Below are 23,370 nucleotides of genomic sequence, written 5' to 3' on the forward strand. Positions count from 1 at the left end.
TGCTATGAACTAACAAATAGTGTTTATTTGCAACACCGTGTAACATTTAATCCTGATAAAGTCAAAGCTATAGCAAGTGGCAAACAACAAATCAATTCACTTATATGAAAGATTTTATGAATTAAAAACAAAAGAAAAAAAATAAAACCACCATGCAATTCCCATTGCATCCTCAAATTTAGCTTCTCGACTGCCCATCGAAGAAATAATTGAAGAAAGAAACAACTGTTACCATAAGTTTCATCATAACAGAGACAGAATATCTGGTTCCACTTTAGCTATGATGTACAAGCTGATGAATGCACTACGTGACCAAAGAAAGAATGAACTTTGCTCAGAAATCTAACTTAGAAAAGGCATATTGGCATGCATATACATTCAGCTCTGCCATTGATCATCATACAGGTCAGGAAAAATAAGGAGTAACCAAACACAAAGACCAGCATAATCATATCTAAAGTGGTCAAAATGTACCTTTCCCTGAAATGAACTAGTCTTGGCACATGGTATGACAGGAGTGGTTTAATTTAATTGCAGGAAGAAAATGACTTAGTTCCTATATTTTACATAAATTATTTTTAAAATACACTTCCTGATTGGCTGCGGTGTAAAACTCAATCAGCCCCGGCATACGACAGGAGGAGACCCGTTCATTATAATTGCAAGATTAAGTTTCTTTAAGGTACAATTTTACATTTTTAATAAAAAGGTATGATATTAAATGACAAATTTTACATCCTTTTCTACTAAACCCCTCCATTGCCTGGTAATCAAATGCATGTGGCTAAAGATCCAGCCTTTAGCACTCAAACCGAAAGAAGTACGCTCTCCTTGGTGCATTCACAGTTTCTCCAGCAGTGTGGAAAGATTCTGAATTTCCCAGTAACTTAGGACCTATTTGCTATTGTATTTCCATTTCTCTATAAATTGGTGAAATTCCGTATAAAGCTTGACATTATTCCTTGATTCTATTGGACTTGTTTTTGAAAGCATTTTTACTTCCAAAGTCTTGGAAAATTTTTGGTAAATAATTTGAAAACGCAAAAGGGTTTCACCAAACAGGTTGCCAGTCTACTACATTTTTCTTCTCGAGCTTTTTAAGAACAAAAACTGAAAATGAGAGCAATGCCAAGTATCGAGTATCGATGGAATTTTAGCATCCTCAAAATTAAAAAAGAAACTTTGCTAAAAAAAAAAAAAGAAGCTTCAAAGTGAAAATTAACACATGTGCTAGCTGCATTTAGTATTACATTAAGTACAAATGAAATGAGAGGTTCCCAGAAGATTTACAAATACAGCAATCTCTAACATCCCACCGCTCATCAAGTCCTTCATTGAATAGCAGATGACAAAGTTGTCTCTTTGAACAATAGAGGAAGTCAAAGACCTTCATAAAGTTAACAAGAAAGCAAACTGAATTATGCCAACCATGACTGCAATCCTTTGTTGATGTGCCATTTAAATGAGGTGGGTGAGAACTTGGCAGCAATAGCTGCAGCATCTCCTGCAGCGGCTTCATAATTGTCCTATCTTTACTGTTACTACTGGCAGATATCAGCACTGCAGATGTTGCACTTATTGCATTCTTTTGCATGATCATGAAAAGAAAAGGCAAGAGCAGCTGGTGGTCCATATGATAAGCATCACAGGATCACTTATATCACAGTTTTCCTGCTCTAATCAACACATATAGTACAGATACAACAAATGATGCAGACTGTTGGGTTGAATAGTTGAATGGCCATTATGGAGGCTCACGGTCAGGTCAAGCTTTCACACTTCTGAAATTCATAGGCATTGGCATTTCAACAGCATTGTAGAACAAGCAAAGCACATATTTCGTGATTTCAGATAAGGTGTGACCTCTGAGTACATAAATCAACAAAATGCCAACACCATTGCTTATTAAACCTTATGACAATTACAACTTCAGAAGCAGTGTTGGACTAGCTTTGCCCGAAAAAGCAGTCTTTTGCTCCTTTTTTTGGTATGAAGAAGGGGTTGATAGACCAAATGCAATAGCTGCAGTCATTACTTTATCGAATAACACTGTAGGAAAAATCTTGAATGTAGTATGTGGCCTTGGAAGATGTAGCTTCTGGTCCTGCTATCCAGTCCACAGCACCAGTGGTTCCACTTCAGTGGTGGAAAACTTCCACCCACATAATACTCTCATGTGAAACTTTGGTGTCAGTTAAGCAATGCTTAATCACCAAGACCTCACCCGTAAACAAGTGATAGCCACAATTGAAATCACTTTTAAGTTGCAACCAAATAGTCTCAGCCCCAAATGGATGGCAAATTTAACCACTTCTCATGCTGCAAATAGTTCTGCCATAAGCACAAAATCTTTATGAGTACAGTTGAACCTGTTGTGGGATTACTCCATCACGGTCTTTACTCTTGATCTTCATCTTCGGACATTGTCCTCCATCCCAATCCAACAAGATCGTCGGGCTCTGATCCAAGCCCCCAAAGTCCCGGAGACGTTAAACTGTTACATGAGAAATGTGGGCTGGTGCTACTACTCTTAAATTTTAAAATATTACAACAAAACTCCGGACAGTCATGATAGAACATGATATACAAGTTAATACCACTTAGTGTCTATTACCCACAATAATATCGAGGACAATAATTCTCTGTGGCCTTCATCGGTTATCAAGATAATATATTTTTTTTCCTCTATAAAAGCAAAACATAAAGAACCCTTGAATAACTTCTTTGGGGAACCAAAAAGCACTCCCTTACTAATTCTCTCTTTCTGTTCCAAAGCACTAGCTAGCTTAAGTATTGAAGGGTTCTCCACTAGAGAATCTCTGATGACTGAGCTTTTCTATCAGGGTTTGGAAGCATCCAATTGTCTTTGGATTCTCATTGATCATCGAGCACCACCTCGAATGAACGCTGACCTCCATTATTTCTTGGACCAAAGCCTTATGGCAACAGAACCGATCATTTTCACTTGTGATTGCATGCATTAAATCCTAACAATCATATACCCAAAAGAGTGACTTGAAAAACATTACTCTATGCAACAGATTTTAATTTACGAGATTTGAATTTATCTTGCAATCCAGAAAGCAAAATAATGTTCCCCTTCCATCACCCACTATCTACATCACTATTACTTGGGAGCTTCATACCAGGGATGTTCTTGCAAAAAAGGATTGGGCAGTCAATGTTGGATGTCCATTGAGCAGGGCAAGATTTGAAACCACATCCTACCTTCTCATCAAATGCTCTTTCGACCAAAAAGCATCTGGTGTGCTCTCAAGATCTATCTCAACCTAAAAAGGTGACATACAAATCTCTAGACTCTTTGCACATCATGGAGGAAAAAAAAAATCCACTCATTCTTCAGAATAGTATGGGATCAACTGATGACTACATTTTGCAAGCAGATATAGCATCAAAGAAACTCTCGTGTTTTTCTTAAAGGATTTCATCAGTGCATGCGATGCTTTGCAAAATCCTTCATTCCTTCACCTGTCACCACTAAAAAGAAATGGCTTCTAGGTTTGTGGAGTCCTAAGACTTGTTAGAAACGTATGGTTATCGGGTTCTTTTTTTTTTTTGGGTAGAAGTCATCGGGTTCGTTTTTGCCGCTGCACGGTTGAAACGAACCACCTTCAGGAATCCTCCACGGATGAGACTTTTATTTTGACATGTGTCAAGCTCCGGAGCCGCGGTGATTACGATAGTCGGCGCCAAAAGTACTTCCAGCCGAATACCGAATTATGCAGCAGATCACGTTCATTCACAGCCGTTCATTCTCTTAGACAACCTGTAGTACACCCGTCTTGTAATGGAACCCAATTTCATAATAAAAATTATTATCCGTTCGATCCTCATCCAATGGTCCTTCTTCGTGATGCTCTTTGGTCCCCACGGTCTCGCAACCTTCAGGAACCAATTCGCCGTGCTCGAATATTCCATCTAATCGATCTGACTAGAAGCGGGGCCCACCAAAAAGACTTACCCTTAACCATGTGGTCGAGGATTTTTGGAAATATTTTAATAAAGGAGGCACCGACTCTAGTGGTAGAGAGGAGCCCATATTGTGACGGTTAATTTAATAATTTTCCGATACCCTTCTCTCTCTTGCAAGGAAAGAGCGACTCGTGGCGATTGCTATGGGGATGGGTGGGGCGGTCAGTGGAGCTGACCTGGCGAAAAGCGCAGGTAAAGCTCACCCGCCGCTGCCTCTTTTTGATCCACATCCCTTGGCCAGTACTTGTCCCAAGTGTACCATTTTTAGAGGCCGAAGATATTTTCCGAGATTTTTATTTTTCTATTACTATTCCTTATTTGCCCCTCCATCCAAAGTAATATGTAATTAACCAAATTAAATAAATAAAAACTATTACGTGTTTCACCCTCCTTCCACAATTATATATAAATATTTTTATAGATATTGAATTTGGGTGTTTATCTCGTACTTTGATGTTTCATCCACAAAATTTTAGTGGCTATAGATATTTTGTAATTTTTAACTTCAATAAATGTCTTATGCAACACGTGGAGCTCCTAAATTTCACATAACATATCAAAATAATTTTTTATATTTATAATTAAATTAATTTATTAAATAATGAAATATTTAGTGATCATTAATCTATTGTTTCGATTTATTTACAAAATATTACATATTATTTTAAATTTTTTATACTATTTTTTATAATAAAATTTTAATATTATATTATACAATTCTCTCTATAGCTTTTCAAAAGTGAACAAAATACCTACATTTTTTAATTCCAAATTAGAAAGATTTAATACCACACAAATTTGATTAAGCTGAGAATAAGCTTGCATATATGAAATTAGGAAGAAGAGTAATTTTATTACATGTCTTTTAAGCCCCCGGAGCTAGACGACAAAGCTCATCCGGTCAATTTCCTAAATTTGGTATTTTTTGCTAAATGAGAAAAATGGGGATAATTATCCGGTCTTTTGATCAATGTCTCCCACAAAAATAAATAAATAAATAAAAGAGGGAAATAAAAAGCGGAAGGCGAGATGACACGAGACGCCACGTGTAAAGAGGCTCGTGAATCGTCAGCCACAAGATGCGAGCGATTTCTGGAATTTTCCAGGGAAGAAGGACAGCCCCGTCCCCGGCTGACGTGGATCCGCTCCCCTCGCCTCCTCTTCTCCCCTTCTTGGCCCCGGGCTTTTCCCATTGTTCTCCTCTCTTTTACTCTCTCTCTCTCTCTCTCCCCCCTCTCTCTTTCTTTTCTTTGATCCTCCGGCGAGCTTTGAATAGGGGTTCGTACGTCGGGTCTTGGGCTCGGACTCGATATCCCGGCGACGGCGGTTTGATCGGCGGGAGGTGTTTCCGTTTGGCCTCTATTGGTTCTTGGTGGAAATCCAAGTCTTTTCTTGGATTCTTGAGGATTTGGTCTTTATTTTTTGTTTTCTTGAGCGATTGGAGCTCGGATTGATGGTGATTCTTGAAGATTGGAGCATGGAAGGGATTTGTAATTCGTTCCTTTAGCTAGTTTTTGGGGATTGGAAATCAAGCTTTGAATCAAACTTTATTTTCTGTGGTGGTTTAAGTGTTAGGATTTGGATGGGGTACAGTAGAGTTTGGAAATGGAATGGAATTCGTGATATTTCTGGGTTGGGTAAAATTTAGGGCTTCTTGCTGTGCCAAAGGAGGTTTATGTTGATTTTATCCTTGTAGATCGGATTAAGAGAGACAAGTTTTCTCTTCTTTGCTCGATTTTCTTTCCTATTTCGTTCCAGTACTCTTGGATGGTGGTGGTGGTGGCGGCTTTCTTGAGCGTTTGAAGAAAAGATGAGTATAGGATTGGATCAGAGTAATCTGGCTTGGAGGGATGGAGGATCGATCGGAATGTTCCTCTAGGTTTAAATTCCAGCGTTGTGGGAGTTGGAAGATAGGGGAGTTTTAGGTGGCAAGGTGAGAACGTTTATTGGGCCTGGCGGTTCTGGACCAGGGGACTAGAAAGGGGCAATTATTTCACAGGAAGGGTCAAGGGAAAAGTGATTTTTTCCCCCCAAGTGTAGATTGGACGACCCTTAAGCTCAGGGAGTCAAGAACTTCTGCAGCAATGGATGTGCAGGTATACATCGCTGCTTTCTGTTTCATATGCTTTCCTTTTTCTTTTCTTGCTCTGATTCTGGTTGTTTTGGCATGAGAAAAATTATTATGTTTTTCTTCGTAAGTTTAATTTATTTACAATTTGATGCTTTGGTGATGATCGTGGTCCTGAAGGAATTCACAGGGTAATTTTTAATATTTGGTCATGCTTTTCTTTCTTTTCTATGTTCTCTGGCTATCTATCAAAAATTTCAAAACTAAATTATTAGAAGATTTAATCAACTCAAAATTTTACAAGAAAATCGGTAACTAGAACATATTGAATGACTTTAAAAAAATATGCCTAAGCCCAAAATTGTGCAATCAGATTGTTTGGTAACCATAATTTTCTCACCTAGTTCCATTGGAGTTGCAAAGCCTTATATCCTGCTTTATATGAATGGTTGAGTGCATATTTAGACATTTGCATCAAGCTCAAAACGAGTAAATAACTTTGTTTTCAAAAAAGTATTTATTTTGTCTTTGTTTCACTCTTGTGGATCTAATTATTAAATACGAGCACTGTTCCATGCATTATCAATTTTCTTCATGAAAACCCAATTAATAGCAGCCCCTATTAAACGAAAGATTTTTCAGTCATGTCATATCTATTATGAGGATGAATGTTCATAAGTTTTGACTGCTAATTTCTCTGAAATGATAAACAATCATTCTGATGTACTTTTTTTTTCCCTTTTAAGTTGTCATCCTTTCATCCTTGTATATAACATGGTACTTCATAATTAATGGAAATTGTGAAAATGAACAAGATGATGCTAGGTCATAAATATCTTTTCTTTGGTTTGATCTTGAATGATGACAGATGCGATTGAGGAATGAAAACTAAATTGACTTTTAAGTTCTGTTTTTTATATCAGGATAAAAGTGGAAGACCTAGTCTGAATCCTCTTCAGATTCCTGATAGGAGGATGTGCATGGATATTAGTACTTCATCTGCAATTGGCCATCAATTAAAAGAATCTGGCTCATCAGGAGATGAACATGCAATCAAGGTATCTTTCTTTCATCAACCTGTGGACACTTTGACAATCTTAATTTTTCAGTCATGCTTCGTTTTATTTTCTCCTATACCATATCTCAAGATCTCCCTTATTAGGTAAGGAAACCTTACACAATAACAAAACAGCGGGAAAGATGGACAGAAGAAGAACATGAAAAGTTTCTCGAGGCTTTAAAACTGTATGGTCGTGCTTGGCGTCGAATTGAGGGTACTCTTTCATAATTATGTTTTTATTAATTGGGTGTTATGCTATAAATCCTTCCTCTTTTCTGACTTAGAAACTACCTGCAGAGCACATAGGCACCAAGACTGCGGTTCAGATTCGAAGCCATGCTCAGAAGTTTTTCTCAAAGGTCTACTGCCCTTCCTCCAGTAACTATTTCTCTACCATTATATGTTCATGGATGGTCTTACTTGATCTATAAAGTAAGTGAATCATTCATGAGGCTGAGCACCAAGAACATTGCTGCGTGGTTTGTACTGCTCAATGTTTGTCTATGTTGGTCCTCATTGTTGTCTTATGGTGTAGGTGGTTCGTGAGCCAGGCACTGCGAAGGCTATTGAGATTCCCCCTCCTCGACCAAAAAGAAAGCCACTGCACCCATATCCTCGTAAATTGGGCAACTCACCCAGCAAGGGACTTCCTGTTATGGAGCAGCCAGAATGGTCTTCACTGCCAGTTCCATCAGTTTTTGAACCCGAAAATGGTTCACCAGTATCAGTTTTATCTGCAGTAGGATCGGATACTACAGGATCAACAGCCTCGAATCCAACTCATGGTTGCACATCTCCAGCGTTGTCTGCAGCTAGATCGGATCTGGTTGGAACATTATTGACCGAACAGGAGAATGGATGCCAGTCACCTACACCATCAGTTCAAGATGAGAATAGATCTACATCACCTGGACCAGCATCAACTTGTTTAGTTACTGAAGATAAATCCCAGATGGTACTTCCTCATCCGTCAACTGTATCTTTGACTATAGAAAGCATGAAACTGTTCTGATGTTTTGTTTTGTAACCCCTGTTTCCAGGAAGTAGATTTGAGTTCAAAAGATGAAACTCCTAAAGAAGGTTCTCAAATGGAAGTGCAAGCAACTTGCCTGAAGCTATTCGGAAGGACGGTGTTGGTGACTGATGCTCAAAAACCATGCTCTTCTGGTGTTGGGAATATGGTACAATCTCACAAGTCATTGCCTGCTGTTGAAAGCAGCAGCCACGCTGTAAGCACAGACGTGGATCTGCAGACCCCAACTAAGCCAGGTCTGCAAACTCCAGACCAAGGAGATTTTTGGGGTGGTCCAGGTAAAAGTGCACGGAGTCCATTTAATGGTGGAAGCTTCCCCATGTTTTACTGTTTGTCCCCTCATGGGGATCTTACGAACTCTACAGAAGCTGCATGCCCTCCGCCTTGGTGGTGGGCATTCTATGGAACTCAACCAACATTGCCATTTATCAATCCACAAAATATGAACCCAGTACAAATAATGCCACTAACCTGTATAGAAGCCTCAGATGAAAAAGATAGCCAGAAGGAAGGTTCTTGGACCGACCTTAATACTTTTGCTTGCAGAGCAGGTACTGGTGATAAAAATAGTGATGATGTCGACTCACAACAAGGCGTTGAGCATCTGAAGGAACCAGCACCTACATTGAGACTAGAGCCAAGTGAGAACTCCGCTTTTGTATGTCTGAAAATCAACACAGCAAAATCTCCTCGGGCATTTGTGCCATATAAAAGGTGTCTAGCTGAAAAACAAGCAAAACAACACTCTCAGATGGTCAACGAAGAAAGAGATGGTCAAGCAATACGATTGTGTTTGTAGTCATTTTCTTAACCTCTATCTCCATTTTGTTTCTTTGCAGAGATGGTTTTTGTTTGACAGACGGGGGAGGGAGGGTGTTCGTTGCAGTTGAAGTAACTGCAGGGGGTATCTGTTGTGAACTATGAGGATATGGTAGATTGACAGGTGGTTTTGTAGGCATACCATCTCTGCTGCTTGTTGTATCTAAAACAGGTGACTTTCTGCTGGAAATTATTCTTCATAATCGTAATTTTCGTACCGTACGATTTATTTTCTATGGTATGGATATGTGCTGGTGGAACGAGTCTTATGGTCGGTCATGACCCTTGGAATAACAGGTATTAGGCTATGTCATCTTATTTGTTTCAAAAGAACAGGCGTCCATTCTTACATGATACTGCCTAGTTTGAGCTGTGATAGCATCCGTGGACGCTAGCTGACGGATACCTAAAAAAATATTGTTATAATATCTGTAGGCACGGACGGGACTAAGGGCGTGGGAAGCTGGGTCATACCTTCAGCTGATGGCAGCAGCAGTCAGCGCAAATTTTTATCATGGCTCAGTGTGGAGCTTATCAAGAGAGCCACTGTGACTGATGTTTTGTAAGCTATAATTTAGTGCGTGCACGAGTTCCTCTGAGAGATGCTCTTGGCAATGGTTTTTGCAGGAAATTTAGACCAGTAGAACATTGGGATTCTGATTCACATTGCAGAGATGTGACTGTTACTCGGAAGCTAGCTGTTTGCCATCCAGTACGATATTTCATTGATCTTTTTGCATAATAGCTTGTGCAAGACATCTGAGAGATTGGCTGTTTCAGGGAAGATGGAATGTCGCCCGTGTGAAAGCGCAAAAAGCTTGCCCCTCTCAATTAGGGTTACGAAAATACTGATAGAATCATGACAAGAAGCAGTTAAACTGGATGTCTGAGAATTTATGAGCTGAACAGCATGAGAAAGGAGACGGGAATGGTTCACGAGTACTTCTCATCTCGACAGCAGGATCCCTGTTAGTGATACCGGAATAAATGGGCAGAGAATTACCACCAGTAAATTGGAGTGCACCTGATGGGAAGGTGGTTGAATGCACCATGTAAAGGCCAACAATGCAGCAGGAATAGGTTCTGTGGATAGGCACGAGGGAAGGCGAATATTCCATCGTTTGCTGCTTCAGCAGAAGCGAAGGCTGTTAGAACCACAGGAAGGCTATTGGGATAAAAATACTTGACGTTGTCAAGACGCCGGGCGACCAAACTAGTGAACAAGATGGCAGCCACGAACGTGTAACACAGATGATCTGATAAATCTAGTAGTTATGGTGGAAAGCAAGAAAATAATTTCAAAAATTTCAGAAAAATTAATTACATATGCTATTTTATGTACATGAAGGTACGCATGCTTCTGTTAAAATAACGGGAAACTTTAAAAGATCATGCCACCATGTGCATCAGGTTCCAACGTCCAACAGTGGATTCACCGTGGATGGGCTTGCCAAGATGACTTTTAATGGTGAGACATGTCGATTTCACGGTTTTGTCTTTCATCTTTGTTGTGGTAATTGCAGAGGATAAGATGGCGGCATTCACAGAATGAAACTTAAGTCCATGTTATAAGCAATAGTCAAATGATACAATCAAAAACAAGCTAAGTTCAATGCTTTTATGCCCAATTAGCCTCCCTGAACTGACCTGTCAGCGTATTTCACAATCTGGAAAGACACAATAGCTTGCTTTGCAAGTTTAACAACTTAGAACATCATGTAATAAGAAAATCTATGAATACATTTCCAACTGCAAGCACTTGCACAGTTGCATTCGCAGAATGTGTATGAAACAGATTTAGGTGCAAGTGACACAGGACTGCTGCTAAATTTGTGATAATGGAAAACAGGCAGATTTCATTCCATCCTTGCTGACTTGTAAAATTCTGCCTACAAGCTTTATTAAGACATCAGGAGCTATAAAGAATGTAACCTCAGATGTATTTTTATGTTCACTTTGAAAATGAAAGGACCTCCATTAATATTTACGGCCTATGTTTCAAGTAACAGAACCGTCTGTTTACATTTGTACAGCATTAAATAATGTGTTAGAATCGGCTCCACAAAATAACAATAGAAGACTAGATCTTTTTCCGAATAAGAGAATGGGCCACAAGATGTCATCTGAATGTGGATTGATCCGTGGATGTCCCAATAAATACACAGATGTGTAGGAAGTATTCAGGGTTTTTCAAGTTGTTAACTACCCAAAAGAATGGAATATCCATATCCAGTTCGATTCCTTGGATGCGGATCATCTTAATTTTAGACTTCTTCAACAGCTGCACCTGGGGTTGGCCCGCAAATGGTATTTCTTCAGCTTGAGCATTCCACGAGCCACCTATGGTTTCTGAATCCCCATAGCTTGAATCAGCTCCAACAGTTTCCCCTTCCCTCAAGAACTCATGATCGTCGACCAGGGGCTCCTCAAAAAAGATTTTTGGTAGTAAGGTTTTCATGGCGCACTTAAAACTTAGGTGGCCTGCATCATTATCAAAATAGTCCTATTTAGCCAAACTAAATTGAATGAAACATCAGTGCCCCATCAAAATAACAATAATTAAAAAAGAAAACAGTGCGGGAACCAACTCAAAGAACATATATATGGACTCAGGCAATCAGAATGATACATCTTTTGGAAAATGTGAAGTGAGAAAATGCTAGGGATCAATTTAGTAATTACTAAGCACATCTTACTGAATTTCAGATTGTTACAGCCGTATATGCTTTGATAATTCACATTTACATTCATCCAAAAGCATAATGTATATCACTCGGTTGTAAGATAATCATATCATGAATTTCTGAGATAAGATTTTACAAAGTATTTTAATAGAAAGAGAACCCACAGTATATTTTAAATCAGTCTAATATACGAAATTGGAGGAATGAATGCATGAAAAGAATACACAGAAAAAGGTAGCCAGCTTTTTATACAGCAATTAGATGTCCTTACAAAGGTCTTCAACATACCTTCTTCCTTATGAATCTCAACTGGTCGGTTTATATAGGAGATTCTGTCCCAATTATCAATTGGAACTGCATCTTCTAAGTCATCAAGATCTTCGCTAATGTTCCGCACATACAAACGAACTGGAATTCTGCCTGACCAGAGATCAATTGATAAGAGAAAACCAGCTTATTCCACTGCTAATTTCCACTAATGCATAATCATTATGCTGTGGATTAAGCCTTGACATATGACAAACATTCATTCAATGGGTTCAAGATACAAGTAATGCAAAAGAATACGCAACTTAGAATGACTGAAAAACCTTTCACTAAATTCTGAAGATGTCGAGATGGCCATTTAACATAATCAACTAGTAAGGATGTTCCTGTACAAAATTATACAATCCTTGTGCAAGGAAGTTTTCAGGAGAATTACTTTCAATTATTTTTTTCATTCATAGATCATCTCAACTCAGATAGACAGATGTAGTGGAAGAGATAATATGTTAGGTCACTTTCAATTCTATTTATAACATTTGTGCCTTTAGAACTCATGGTCAAGGAATCATTTGTGCCTTTCGAACTCATGCTCAAGAAATTATTATCAAACTTTTCTTAGAATGATTTTTTCCTTTTTTGGAGTCATGTAGCCGAAATATTAGTTTACGACATTTCGAGAAAAGTTTATTTTACAAGCCTAGGTTCGGGACCTTGCATGATCTAGAAAGCCAGATTAGCATCACTATATATGTCTTTGGGATAAGTGGACAAAACCGATTTAACTTATAAAATATGGCTAAGAGCACTGGTTTGACTATATTATCTGAGCTGAATAATACATGAAAAGATTTTGAATATTTTGTTTTTTTTTTCCTTGCTTAATTCATTTAAAAGGTAAGGAATTGTTTTTTCCAGCCAATTCTTGCATTTTCTTTAACTTCTATGAATTTTCAAAATCCTATGAGAGAAGAAGATTATCAATTATGTACTGAATAGCTGTGAACTGATGGATGATTAATGATCTTCCAAGATGCATTTTTTTTTTGATTCTTTCGAGGCTATCTATTCTAAAACAAACTGATTAAATGGTGCTCCAGAATATGGTGGAATCAAATTTCTTGTTCAAGAAGAAAGGAACAAATTCCCAAAGGCTAAAGTTATTCCTTTAGTTTTTTTCAATTAAAAACCATATTTTTCTTAAAAAAAACTATATGGCCATTTTATTGTCTCAAACAAATCAAATCTCATGATTTCCCATTAACAATGGAAATATTAAATTCACTCATAAAAGCAAATTGAAATACATGGTCTGCCAGATCCAGTGAAATCAGGTTCCCCAATAGCTTGTCGAGGTTGTGCCGAGGATGAAGCTGATCTGACTATGCAGTCCTCCCCAAGTGGTCCAAGCTTAAGCCTAGATGAGATTCGAAGATAGCCATCCATGTTACCTAATACAAATATTTGTCAGAATGAGTTATAAACTGAGGAAAAAAATCTAGAGAAACTAAGTATGCAAGTGTCAAGCAATAACTTGATAACATGTGCCGAGTCTAAGAAGCTATATTCATATACAAGGAGGATTAGACGACAAAAAATTCATCAATGAAAAGCACATGATGAGCCAGATGGACAACAAATCTTAGCCGTTGATCATGACCTACAAAACCTAAAATAACTACATATCAATGATGAAATTATTTGGAGGTTACATAACAATTCCTCCAGTGTTTAGTAAAAAAAAGATAGTCTTTTAGGGCAAGAGACAATGGTTCTTTCAATTTGTGGTCTGGAAATATCTAATAGTGCTTTCTTCCGGGTCCATGTGTTCCTAGATATGTATATCATGTGGATCATCAGGTGTATGATCTCCCATGCATTAATTCAGCTCGATAAACATCATCCATTTTTTGACCATTCATGGGGCGCTCTCTCTCTCTCTCTCTCTCTCACACATGCACATAAATAGGCAGAACCATCATTCCAAACTGGAGTGAACAGTTAGAAGTAGAGTATGACAAATTGTCCCAAACCGGGCAGTTCGGACTGTATTGAACCGAACTAGTCAAGAACTAGAACGGTTCAGTCCCTTAGAACCTTTCCTAGCCCCCACTGAGCCTCGTCTCTCCCCCTCCCCCCTTCTACCATGATTGGAGCTCCGAATCTCTGCTGTGTGTGTTATCAGTTGGTCATCTTGCTCACTCGGTCACTCATCTCGCTCACTCAATTGCTCATCTTGTTTCTCTTCGATGCTGATTGTCATTGATTGGGCTCCTCGTCTTGCCCAAGTATGCCCCTCCCCCTCTATCTCTCCCCCTCCCTCTCCCCCTTCCTCTTCTCCTTTTGATAAGCCCTAACACAGTATAATATGGACCCACGCTGTACAGAACCAGTCGCCAGTGAGTACGAGCCCAAGTACCACTCCAGCAGACCTTGGTTAAAAGGACATGCATGTCTTCTATTGTATAAGTATGCTACAACTAGCCACATATGGTGAGATGACAAAAATATTCCATAAGTATGGGCACTTGCTAAACTGAAATAAAGGGGCATTTTAGTTCAATGGAAGGGCTAGCTTCTTACATGCTTTGGTTAAAAAGGAAAAAGTTAATACCTTTACCCTATAGCCTTAGAAATGCATATATGCATGCATAAATTCATACATATATACAGACAGACAGACAGACAGACATACACATTATATATTCAGATATGTTAATGACACTTAAAATCTATCTTAGAGATCACAAGCTAGATGCATCTCTTTACAATTCATTAACTTCAAATATGTCCAAATGAGTTAATTTTATGCAGAATTGCCCTCAATTGAAATTCGGAAAAATATTAACCAAGGGTCGTGTACCTTTTACCAATGATTGCCAAAGCTCAAGCTGATCAGCTTGAGACATATTCATGACATTCTTACAGTTCCCATTAATAATGTAAGCTGCCTGCAGACATAGAAGTACTATAAGAAGCTGGATCCTTGGAAAGTCAACATCCAAATGTAATTTCCATGCAAATTATTTTTTTCAACTGAAAGAACATAATGTTTTTGAATTTGCTACATTCTTTTTATTTTCTTTTTTTTTTTCTGGTTGTGGGGTTGGGGTTGGGGGTGGGAGGGGCAGATGGAGTTGAATACCAGGGAAAGTAAAACATTTAAGAGTAATGGAGCAAAAAGGCACATCATCAATTGCTCATCATCATGAAATTTTTTTTGTTAAGCAACACTGCAACAGCACATCCAATTTTTATAGATCATATCATTATAATATGGCTTGGTAGACCATCAAAGGTTAACCAGAACCATGAATATAGAGCCTTGTTCCAACCGGTCATGTCAGCAAATGATATGGCCCTTTATATGATATTAGATGACATTTTAAAAAAAAAAAAAAAAAAGGATGTCCCATCAGGTATATGGGTCGGAGGGGGAAAAAGATCCTTGAGGATCTAAATAATCAAAATGGATGAATTTAGATTACACTAACAGAGAGCCAATATGCCCTACCAGAAAGTTCAGGGTGATGTACATAGGACAATTATTTATGCAGAAACTGGCTCAGTTATATGTGTTATAGGGGAATCAGATGCTTGAGGATCTAGAAGATCAGAGGGAAGCACTTCACATTCAGTAGCAATTCAGGGCACATTTAGGCAAAAGTAATTCTTCAGCAAAACATGGATACATCATAAAATTCTTGATTGTTTCTTGAATAAGTCATGTCAGTTTTATTCAAATAATTACTTAATATGTGCATGCATATTGACAATATACTGATAAATTTGTATCAATACAGTAAGCAAAATCATGAATAACCACGTGTAATCTTGCTACATCTAATAAGAATTGGCATCAATATGTATCAGATGGATATGGCATGCAACTGAGCTGTTCAATCCTAGATAAGTATGATCACAAAAATAAAACCATCCTTTTAAGAATTATGTCAGGAATAAATATGTTGTTAAACTCAGACCTCTTTCAATGAATTGATGTAGCTCCATTTTACACTATCTTCACCCTCACAGGGCGTCAAAACATCTCCTGGATGCCCTCTGAAATGAACCTGTAAATTTCTTGATCTGTCAGTTGAAGATTGACCAATGAAAGAAAAGCAATAAATACAGGCTTGAGGTATTATCAGATGTATGCAGATGGACTGGCCATTCAAGCTTTCACATTCACATGCTATTGTTTCCACCATTTGGTCAAGGCAGCAAAATTCTTTACACACAGAAACCAAGAAATTAGATTTTTTTTTTTCCAAACTATCATCGACTAACATAATTGAGCTGATATAGGACTTTGATTCTGACAGAGGGCCAGAAATTAGAATATTGAACTAAGAAATGTGGTGTTCCTAATCAACATATATCCTGGGACATATCCTTCTCATTACAATCACAACTAAAAGTCATCAGAGTCAACTTCCATGCAACAAGCAGTGTGTACCATAGTTGGCAAATGTTTTGAGTTTTTCTTTGCAAAATCTCTAAATATGTGTGTTTCATAAGTAACCTCCTTTTTTGAGTAAAAAGATGGGATTGTCAATAAGTTATCTTCAATACTCATGAATCATGGGGGTTTTGAAGTGGCAATGGATGCAACTTTTTTAGAGGAAGAAAACCAAATCATATCAAATTATCAAACAAAACTTCTAGGAAATTACAATTGCTATCTGGTAGTGTTTGGAAGGTAAAAATTGATATATGCACTCAAAAAGAATGAATATTGTGAAAAATCATACATCAAGGATAATTGAAAGCTGAATACTGAACCATCTGAAATCACAAGGTACATCTATAAGCATAACTATTAAATTGTGTCCTATCTATCTTAAGCAGCTTTTAATCATATTCTCCATCCATTCCTAGCACAAGTCACCACAACAGGTCTAATATTTTTTCCAGGTAATTTAACATTACTACAGATCAGATATGTTGTCCTAGAATAAAGGGCAAAAGAGGATGACGAAACATAAGCACCAATACGGCTCATTTGGCAAGCCACACATGGTCCCATGGGAGCAATCACAGATGATAACATAGCAACTAAAAATCAGCCTCGCTCCACTGTTCAGACTTCTCCTCAGAGGGGAACCCACTCCCCAAAAGGTAAGATTCATAATTGAAATAAAAAGACTTGGTGGCATTTAATAGCAAGTGTCGAAAACAAAATTCCTAGCTCCATGAGGCTCTATATATCAAAACATAAGGCACTACAAATTCCTTGGTCCATTGATATAACCAAGTTAAAACTGGTCATGCTCAAATTAGGATTCAACACTATTTCCTAGTTCATAATATTTTGGAAACCATGTAAAAACTGAGGTATTTAAATGGATGATATGTGGACCGACGGGCTTATGCAACGATCTTCTGAACTTGCTTTGTTCACATATTCCGTTAAACCATAATAAGGTAGTTTGGCTAATAGGGGAGAAATGGTATACAGTAATAACTACTGGCCAGATAAATAGAAGTTATAATGGCCATGCGAGAATTGAGAATGTATAACTTGCCTTAAAGGAAATTATCAAGTTGAAGATTCAATAAGAAATATAATTTACAAGAGAGTACAACTCAAAGCACTGGATTAATAAATTACAGTACTTGAATACAACAAAAACTGTTTGAAACTTATTTGTGAGACTTTCAGCTCAAAGGACTGCAAAATGGTGAACAGAAGTCATAAGAAAGAGATGATCGTACCGTCAGATTCCATGGCCTTTCTGGTTCTGCACATAAAAGATCAAAGAGAACTCCTGTTGGTATATACCTAAAAGAGATGCATTAGAACATAAAGATAATAAGATTTAAAGAGAACTGACTGTCATAGGTTATCTGATATAAAGGCAATCGAGGTAGCTACAATTTCCAGGGAAAAATTATTTTCTTGGCACTTAATATCAAGTACCTAGGAAAATAATTGATGGACACAACATACCACTTAAGTGGCAAGCCTTTGTAGTCAAACCAAACTGTGTCAGTGCCAGGAGGAAGTGTGCTGCTGAAATGAGGTTTTATAAGAGGTACTAATAGAGGCAGATACCCAATCCGCGACCCTAAAACCTGAAACAACATACAAATCCAAGTGGGAACTAAGTGAGCAAGAATGATGAATGGCTGCATCTGCTCAGCACATATATTTTTGACATTGAATGGATGTGCATGTGTTAATTTGGGTGAGATAGGCAGATAGAACTGAAGCAATATTTGCATGAATTCTAGTCAAACTGTAATATATGTGCCACTATTCTCACCTGAAAAATGTAAAAACGCCTTGAAACATGTAGATAGTCCAATGTTGTTTAGATTTTATTACATGATTATTGCAAAGATAAATGAGTGTAAAACATGACTGCAGTTGAAACCAAACTTATGTCTGACCCACTTATGTTCATGTGCATGTATATCAAACAGCCATAAACATTCTTGGTGAAGCAGAAATGTTCAAGGTATCAGAGCCATTCAAGGAGAGCAACTAAAGAAGAATTGTGATTAGCCATAATATTTCGCAACTCTCAAGACACCAGACTGAGACACATACAGACACACACACACACACACACACAGAACATGGAGTTGAAAATTGGTAGTGGCAAAAGGATCAGTAAAATGCAAGACTTGATAATTCACTGTTAGGCAACAGCATCTCCTCATGGCTTCTCAAGCAACGGAATCAAATATTGCCATCAAGTTTAGCATAAAAATCAAAGCTGAACCCATAAATTCTATACACAGACGAGGAGGCTGGTACATTACAAACTCATTTGCAATTTTGAAGGTAGACAAATTATAACAAAATGAATATCGTCTTGAGTAGATGTGTATAGAAACTAATGAACTCAAATCAAGGGAGTAGCGCATATTGTGTCGTCAACAAAGCATCCGCATTTAACGTGAATGTTATGCTAGGGACGAACAAGTTGAAATCATGATGCAGTACGGGTTAAAGTGTCTATTTCACGAGCTTGAGCCCCATATACCGATTAGGGCACATAAAGATATGTAGAAAAGAGTTTCAATGCCATACACCATTCAAACATACATCAAAGAAAGGGGAAATTCTCAAGCAACACTTTATTTCGTTGAAACACATAAAGGGCACAATTTCATCTGTCTTCTTCCATGATTTCCTTCTTGTATTGTCCCGATAAAACCCTTCCAGCCAATTACGACGACATGGTTAGTGATCCTGTAAACCACTTTTTCTTTACATCTACTTTATTTTAGCGAATAAGATTCAGCTACCAATCTCATGATCCTGACCTCAATAATCCAACCACCGAACTTAAGCAGCAGAAGACCAAACGAACTACGCTTCTTGAAACACAAAAATCCCCACGAAAATATCGTGAGAACGATGAGCAGAACTCGCCACAATACAATGAAATCAAAGTTTAAGTAAGCGATCAAGATTTGGGGACAGAAGGCAAAATAGAAAGAATCGAAATATAGGAGAGCAAGCGACGGATAGGGAGGAGAGGGAATTACCAGGATCGGCGGAGGAGGAGGGAGCGTGGTGACCTCGGATTCGTGGAGATGGATCTGGAGTGGGATCGCTCCCTCCCACACGTACTTCACCGCTTCTTTGGAGCAAAGCTCCATCTCCTCCTCCGATCTCTCTCTCTCTCTCTCTCTCTTCTCTCCTCTTTTCGGTCTCTTTCGATCTTGGTGATTCTTTGGGGGCCTTTCTTCCGCAGTTCCGCTTCTCTGGTGGGTCGGAGTTCGCTTTCGAGTCGTTCCCCAGCCAAGGAAGCGAGAAGAGGGGATCGGAACCTCCGCCGTAAGCAGCGTTACTTTTGCTCCTCCTGCTAGGTTTATCGGATGCCGTATTGCTGTGCGCCGGTTCCCGAGAGGAACGGTGACTATTTGCTTTTGTTGACTAAGCGGTGAGGATCTGCTTATTGTGACGTAGCAGACGTGGACCACAAGCTATAAGCATTGGGTCTTCTGCTGGAGCTTTTTTTTCAAAATAATATAAAAAAAAATTTAAATATCAAAATATATTAAAATTAAATTTATTTATCAAACTAATGCAAAAGTAAAAAACGTCATTTTGAATGACGTTTTTTCTCCTTCCATGTCACCCCCTTTAAAAACGTCATTTTGAATGGCGTTTTTAAAAACGTCATTCAAAATGGCGTTTACAAATTTTCCCACAAAAAAAAAAGAAAAAAATCGTGAAATAATAAAAAAATTGATTTTTTAAAATTTGAAATAAATAAATAAATTAAAATTATAATTTTGATTGAAATTTAAAATATAAAGATTTTGTTGGGTATAAAATACCCACAGCCGAAGTCCTCCGTGGAATCGACTACATGACAACTCCGCCCGGACTCCTATGGGAGCCGGGCTCCGTCACCGACAACTCCAACAGCTACGAGCAGACTCCGTCCGGACTCCTACGGGAGTCGGGCTCCGCCGCCGACATCGACTACAGAACAGCTCCGCCCGGACTCCTACGGGAGCCGGGCTCCGTCCTCAGCGTCAACTGCTGGTAAGCCCCGTCCGGACTCCTACGGGAGCCGGACTTCGCCTTTAACCTGGATTGCTGGAAAACTCCGCTCGGACTCTTATGGGAGCCGGGCTTCATCGTCGACGCCAACAACTTCAGCCGCAAGCAGACTCCGCCCGGACTCCTACGGGAGCCGGGCTCCGCCGCCGACATCGACTACAGGACAGCTCCGCCCGGACTCCTACGGGAGCCGGGCTCCGTCCTCAGCGTCAACTGCTGGTAAGCCCCGTCCGGACTCCTACGGGAGCCGGACTTCGCCTTTAACCTTGATTGCAGGAAAACTTCGCCCAGACTCTTACGGGAACCGAGCTTCGTCCTCGACTCCAACGGCTGCAAGACAGGCTGCGTCCGGACTCCTACGGGAGCCGGACTCCGCCGATAACTTCAGCAGCGAGCAGACTCCGCCCAGACTCCCATGGGAGCCGGGCTCCGTCCTCAGCGTCAACTGCTGGTAAGCCTTGTCCGGACTCCTACGGGAGCCGGACTTCACCTTTAACCTTGATTGCAGGAAGACTTCGCCCGGACTCCTGTGGGAGCCGGGCTCCGTCCTCGATTCCAACGGCTGCAGACAGTCTTCGTCCGGACCTCTACGGTGGCCGGACTCCAACCACTGCCGAACTTCAGCCGACAGATCTGCACTCCCAGGCCACAATTACGGCCACGATTCTGCTACATTTCCTGTAGCGGATTCCGCGCAGCTCCACCACTCCCTGACAGGTCGCAGTAACGATCGCAGCCCTGCTCCACTCCCTATGACGGATCCCACGTGGCTCCATTATTACCTGACCAGCCACGATAAACGGCCACGATCCTACCCCACCTCCTGCAACGGATACTGCGCGATTCTTCCATCCACTGGCAAGTCACGACGACAAACGCCGCCCCACTTCACGCGGCAGACTCCACGTGGCACGCCCCAGCGATAGCCACGGGTCCGTCCCACTACACTTCGCAGCAAACTCCGCCTGACCCTGGGCAGTCCACTGCCAGACGGTTACAAACGTCGCCATCAACCCGTTGCTTCCTCCGCCTATAAAAGGGGGGACCCAGATACGTTATTCTATAAGCTCATTTCTTATCTCAAAATTCTGCTAAATTCTCCGTTCGAGCACTCCATTCTTGTTGAGGCAGAGAACTGACTTGAGCATCGGAGGGTCTTGCCGGAGCAACCCCACCTCCGGTTTAGACTTTCTTTGCAGGTCCCGGCGGCGACCGCGACTTCCCCGACTCCAGCTTCTCCGGCGCAAGCAGATTTTTGCACCAACAGGATTGGCACTAGAGGAAGGGCCGAACCTTCGCGGTACCCTTGTTCTTAAAGGAGTGTTCAACGGAGCCGCCTCCGATCGTCTCTCCGACACCCATTCCTAATTTTTCCCGACGAAATCCACGCTCGATGCCTCCACGCAAGGCGTCCACACGACGGTCCACGGCCTCCGAGGCCAGATCTCAGGCTCCGGCCTCCCCTCCTGTTTCCCAGCCTCCTCCTCCTCCTCCGGCGGTGGCGGTCGGCGCGGAGCAATTTGACTTGCTGGCACAGCAGGTCAGAGGCCTCATCGAAGCTGTGCAAGCAATGCAGCAGCAGCAACCGCAGGCGTCGGCGCACCCGAAAAGGGCATCTCTGGAATGTCAGAACCCGGCGGCGGGGCGGGCCACCTGGGCCAGCCGCCCCGTCCTTCCCGGAAAAACAAATCCGAGGGTAGAGAGCCCTCAATCGGACCACGACTCCACCCCTGGAAGATCCCTGCCCCCGCTCTGCCAAAGGACCCTCGAGACTCGAAGTCGAGAGGATTTCCTGGACCGGAGGCTCCAGGAGATGAACCGACGGATTGAAGAACTCCGCCACGCGCCCCCCGCTCATGGTGAGGATATTTGTACTGACCCTCCCTTCTCTCAAATGATCATGCAGGAACAGATCCCGCCAAACTTCAAGCTTCACCAGTTCGAAAGCTACGACGGGACTTCGGACCCGGTTGATCATCTGGAGGCCTTCCGGACGATGATGCTGCTTCACGGCGCTCCTGACGCCATCTTATGCCGGGCTTTTCCATCTACTTTGAAGGGAGCAGCGAGGAACTGGTACTCGGCTTTGAAGCCGGGTACCATCTTTTCCTTCGATCAAATGAGCCACCAATTTGTGGCCCATTTTGTCAGCAGCCGGCGCCCCCGGAAGGGTTCGGAGTCCCTCATCAACATCAAGCAGAGGGAAGGGGAGTCCATACGGGCCTACGTCAACCGCTTTAACATCGCGGCGTTGGAGGTCCGGAACTTGGACCAATCAGTTGCCATAGTCGTCTTGAAAGGTGGCCTTCAGAAGAATGATCTTTTGTTCTCCCTGGAGAAGAAGTACCCAAGGGATTTTGCTGATTTACTAGCTCGGGCTGAAGGATACGCCCGAGCGGAAGAAGCCTTCAAAATAAAGGACGAAGAGATAGCAAGGGAGCGGCAAGCGGGAGATTCGAGTAAGCCCGCAGTTGAGAAAAGGCCAAAGGAAGCCCGGCCGCGTTCCCGATCCCCTCCTGGACATAAGCGCGCCCATACTCCACCCCGGGCACGCAGGCAGAGAAGCCCGGACCGCGGGGTTCGACGGGGCTCCCCACCAGGGAGATTTCGCAACTACGTCCCCCTCAATGCATCGAAGGCCCAGGTATTAATGGAGGTCAGGGAGCAGTTCCCTAGACCGGAGAGGATGCGCACACACCCCGGGAAGCGCAACCCCAACAAGTTCTGCCTCTACCACCGCGACCACGGCCACGACACAGAGGAATGCATCCAGCTCCAAGACGAGATCGAGGAGCTCATTCGGCGAGGTCGACTCGACAGATTCATCCGCCGCAGGCCTGAGGGTAGAGGAGACCGGCCAAGAGCCCTTCCACAGCCTGAACCGCAGAGAAGGGAGGAGCAACCCGGGGACCGGCCTCC

At 41.0% G+C, this 23,370-nt stretch overlaps 2 protein-coding genes across 4 annotated transcripts; one reads left to right on the plus strand and one right to left on the minus strand.

Annotated features, from left to right (window-relative positions):
• Positions 1 to 5,145: 5,145 nt before the first annotated feature.
• On the plus strand, positions 5,146 to 10,314 carry LOC105055259 (uncharacterized). Of its 3 annotated transcripts, XR_012135965.1 has the most exons (8): positions 5,146 to 6,089; positions 6,985 to 7,119; positions 7,224 to 7,335; positions 7,419 to 7,480; positions 7,657 to 8,076; positions 8,162 to 9,145; positions 9,409 to 9,685; positions 9,754 to 10,314. XR_012135965.1 is itself a non-coding variant. In XM_010937032.4 (6 exons), exons 1-6 carry the CDS (start codon positions 6,078 to 6,080, stop codon positions 8,951 to 8,953), a joined length of 1,533 nt encoding a protein of 510 aa, XP_010935334.1. In that variant the 5' UTR covers positions 5,146 to 6,077; the 3' UTR covers positions 8,954 to 9,207. The 3 variants fall into 3 exon arrangements, 1 of the variants encoding a protein (XP_010935334.1); XR_833684.4 differs by having other exon boundaries at positions 9,409 to 10,314; XM_010937032.4 differs by lacking the exons at positions 9,409 to 9,685; positions 9,754 to 10,314 and having other exon boundaries at positions 8,162 to 9,207.
• A 614-nt stretch (positions 10,315 to 10,928) lies between these two features.
• On the minus strand, positions 10,929 to 19,749 carry LOC105055257 (autophagy protein 5). Its single transcript, XM_010937030.4, has 8 exons — positions 19,425 to 19,749; positions 17,875 to 17,999; positions 17,640 to 17,706; positions 15,905 to 15,994; positions 14,785 to 14,872; positions 13,229 to 13,372; positions 11,946 to 12,077; positions 10,929 to 11,454 (listed from the first exon to the last, which is right to left on the minus strand). The coding sequence occupies exons 1-8, from the start codon at positions 19,536 to 19,538 to the stop codon at positions 11,093 to 11,095; spliced, it is 1,122 nt and encodes a 373-aa protein (XP_010935332.1). The 5' UTR covers positions 19,539 to 19,749; the 3' UTR covers positions 10,929 to 11,092.
• Between the last annotated feature and the right edge of the window lie 3,621 nt (positions 19,750 to 23,370).

This window comes from Elaeis guineensis, chromosome 12 (assembly GCF_000442705.2).
Source record: "Elaeis guineensis isolate ETL-2024a chromosome 12, EG11, whole genome shotgun sequence".
NCBI classification, from domain to species: domain Eukaryota; kingdom Viridiplantae; phylum Streptophyta; class Magnoliopsida; order Arecales; family Arecaceae; genus Elaeis; species Elaeis guineensis.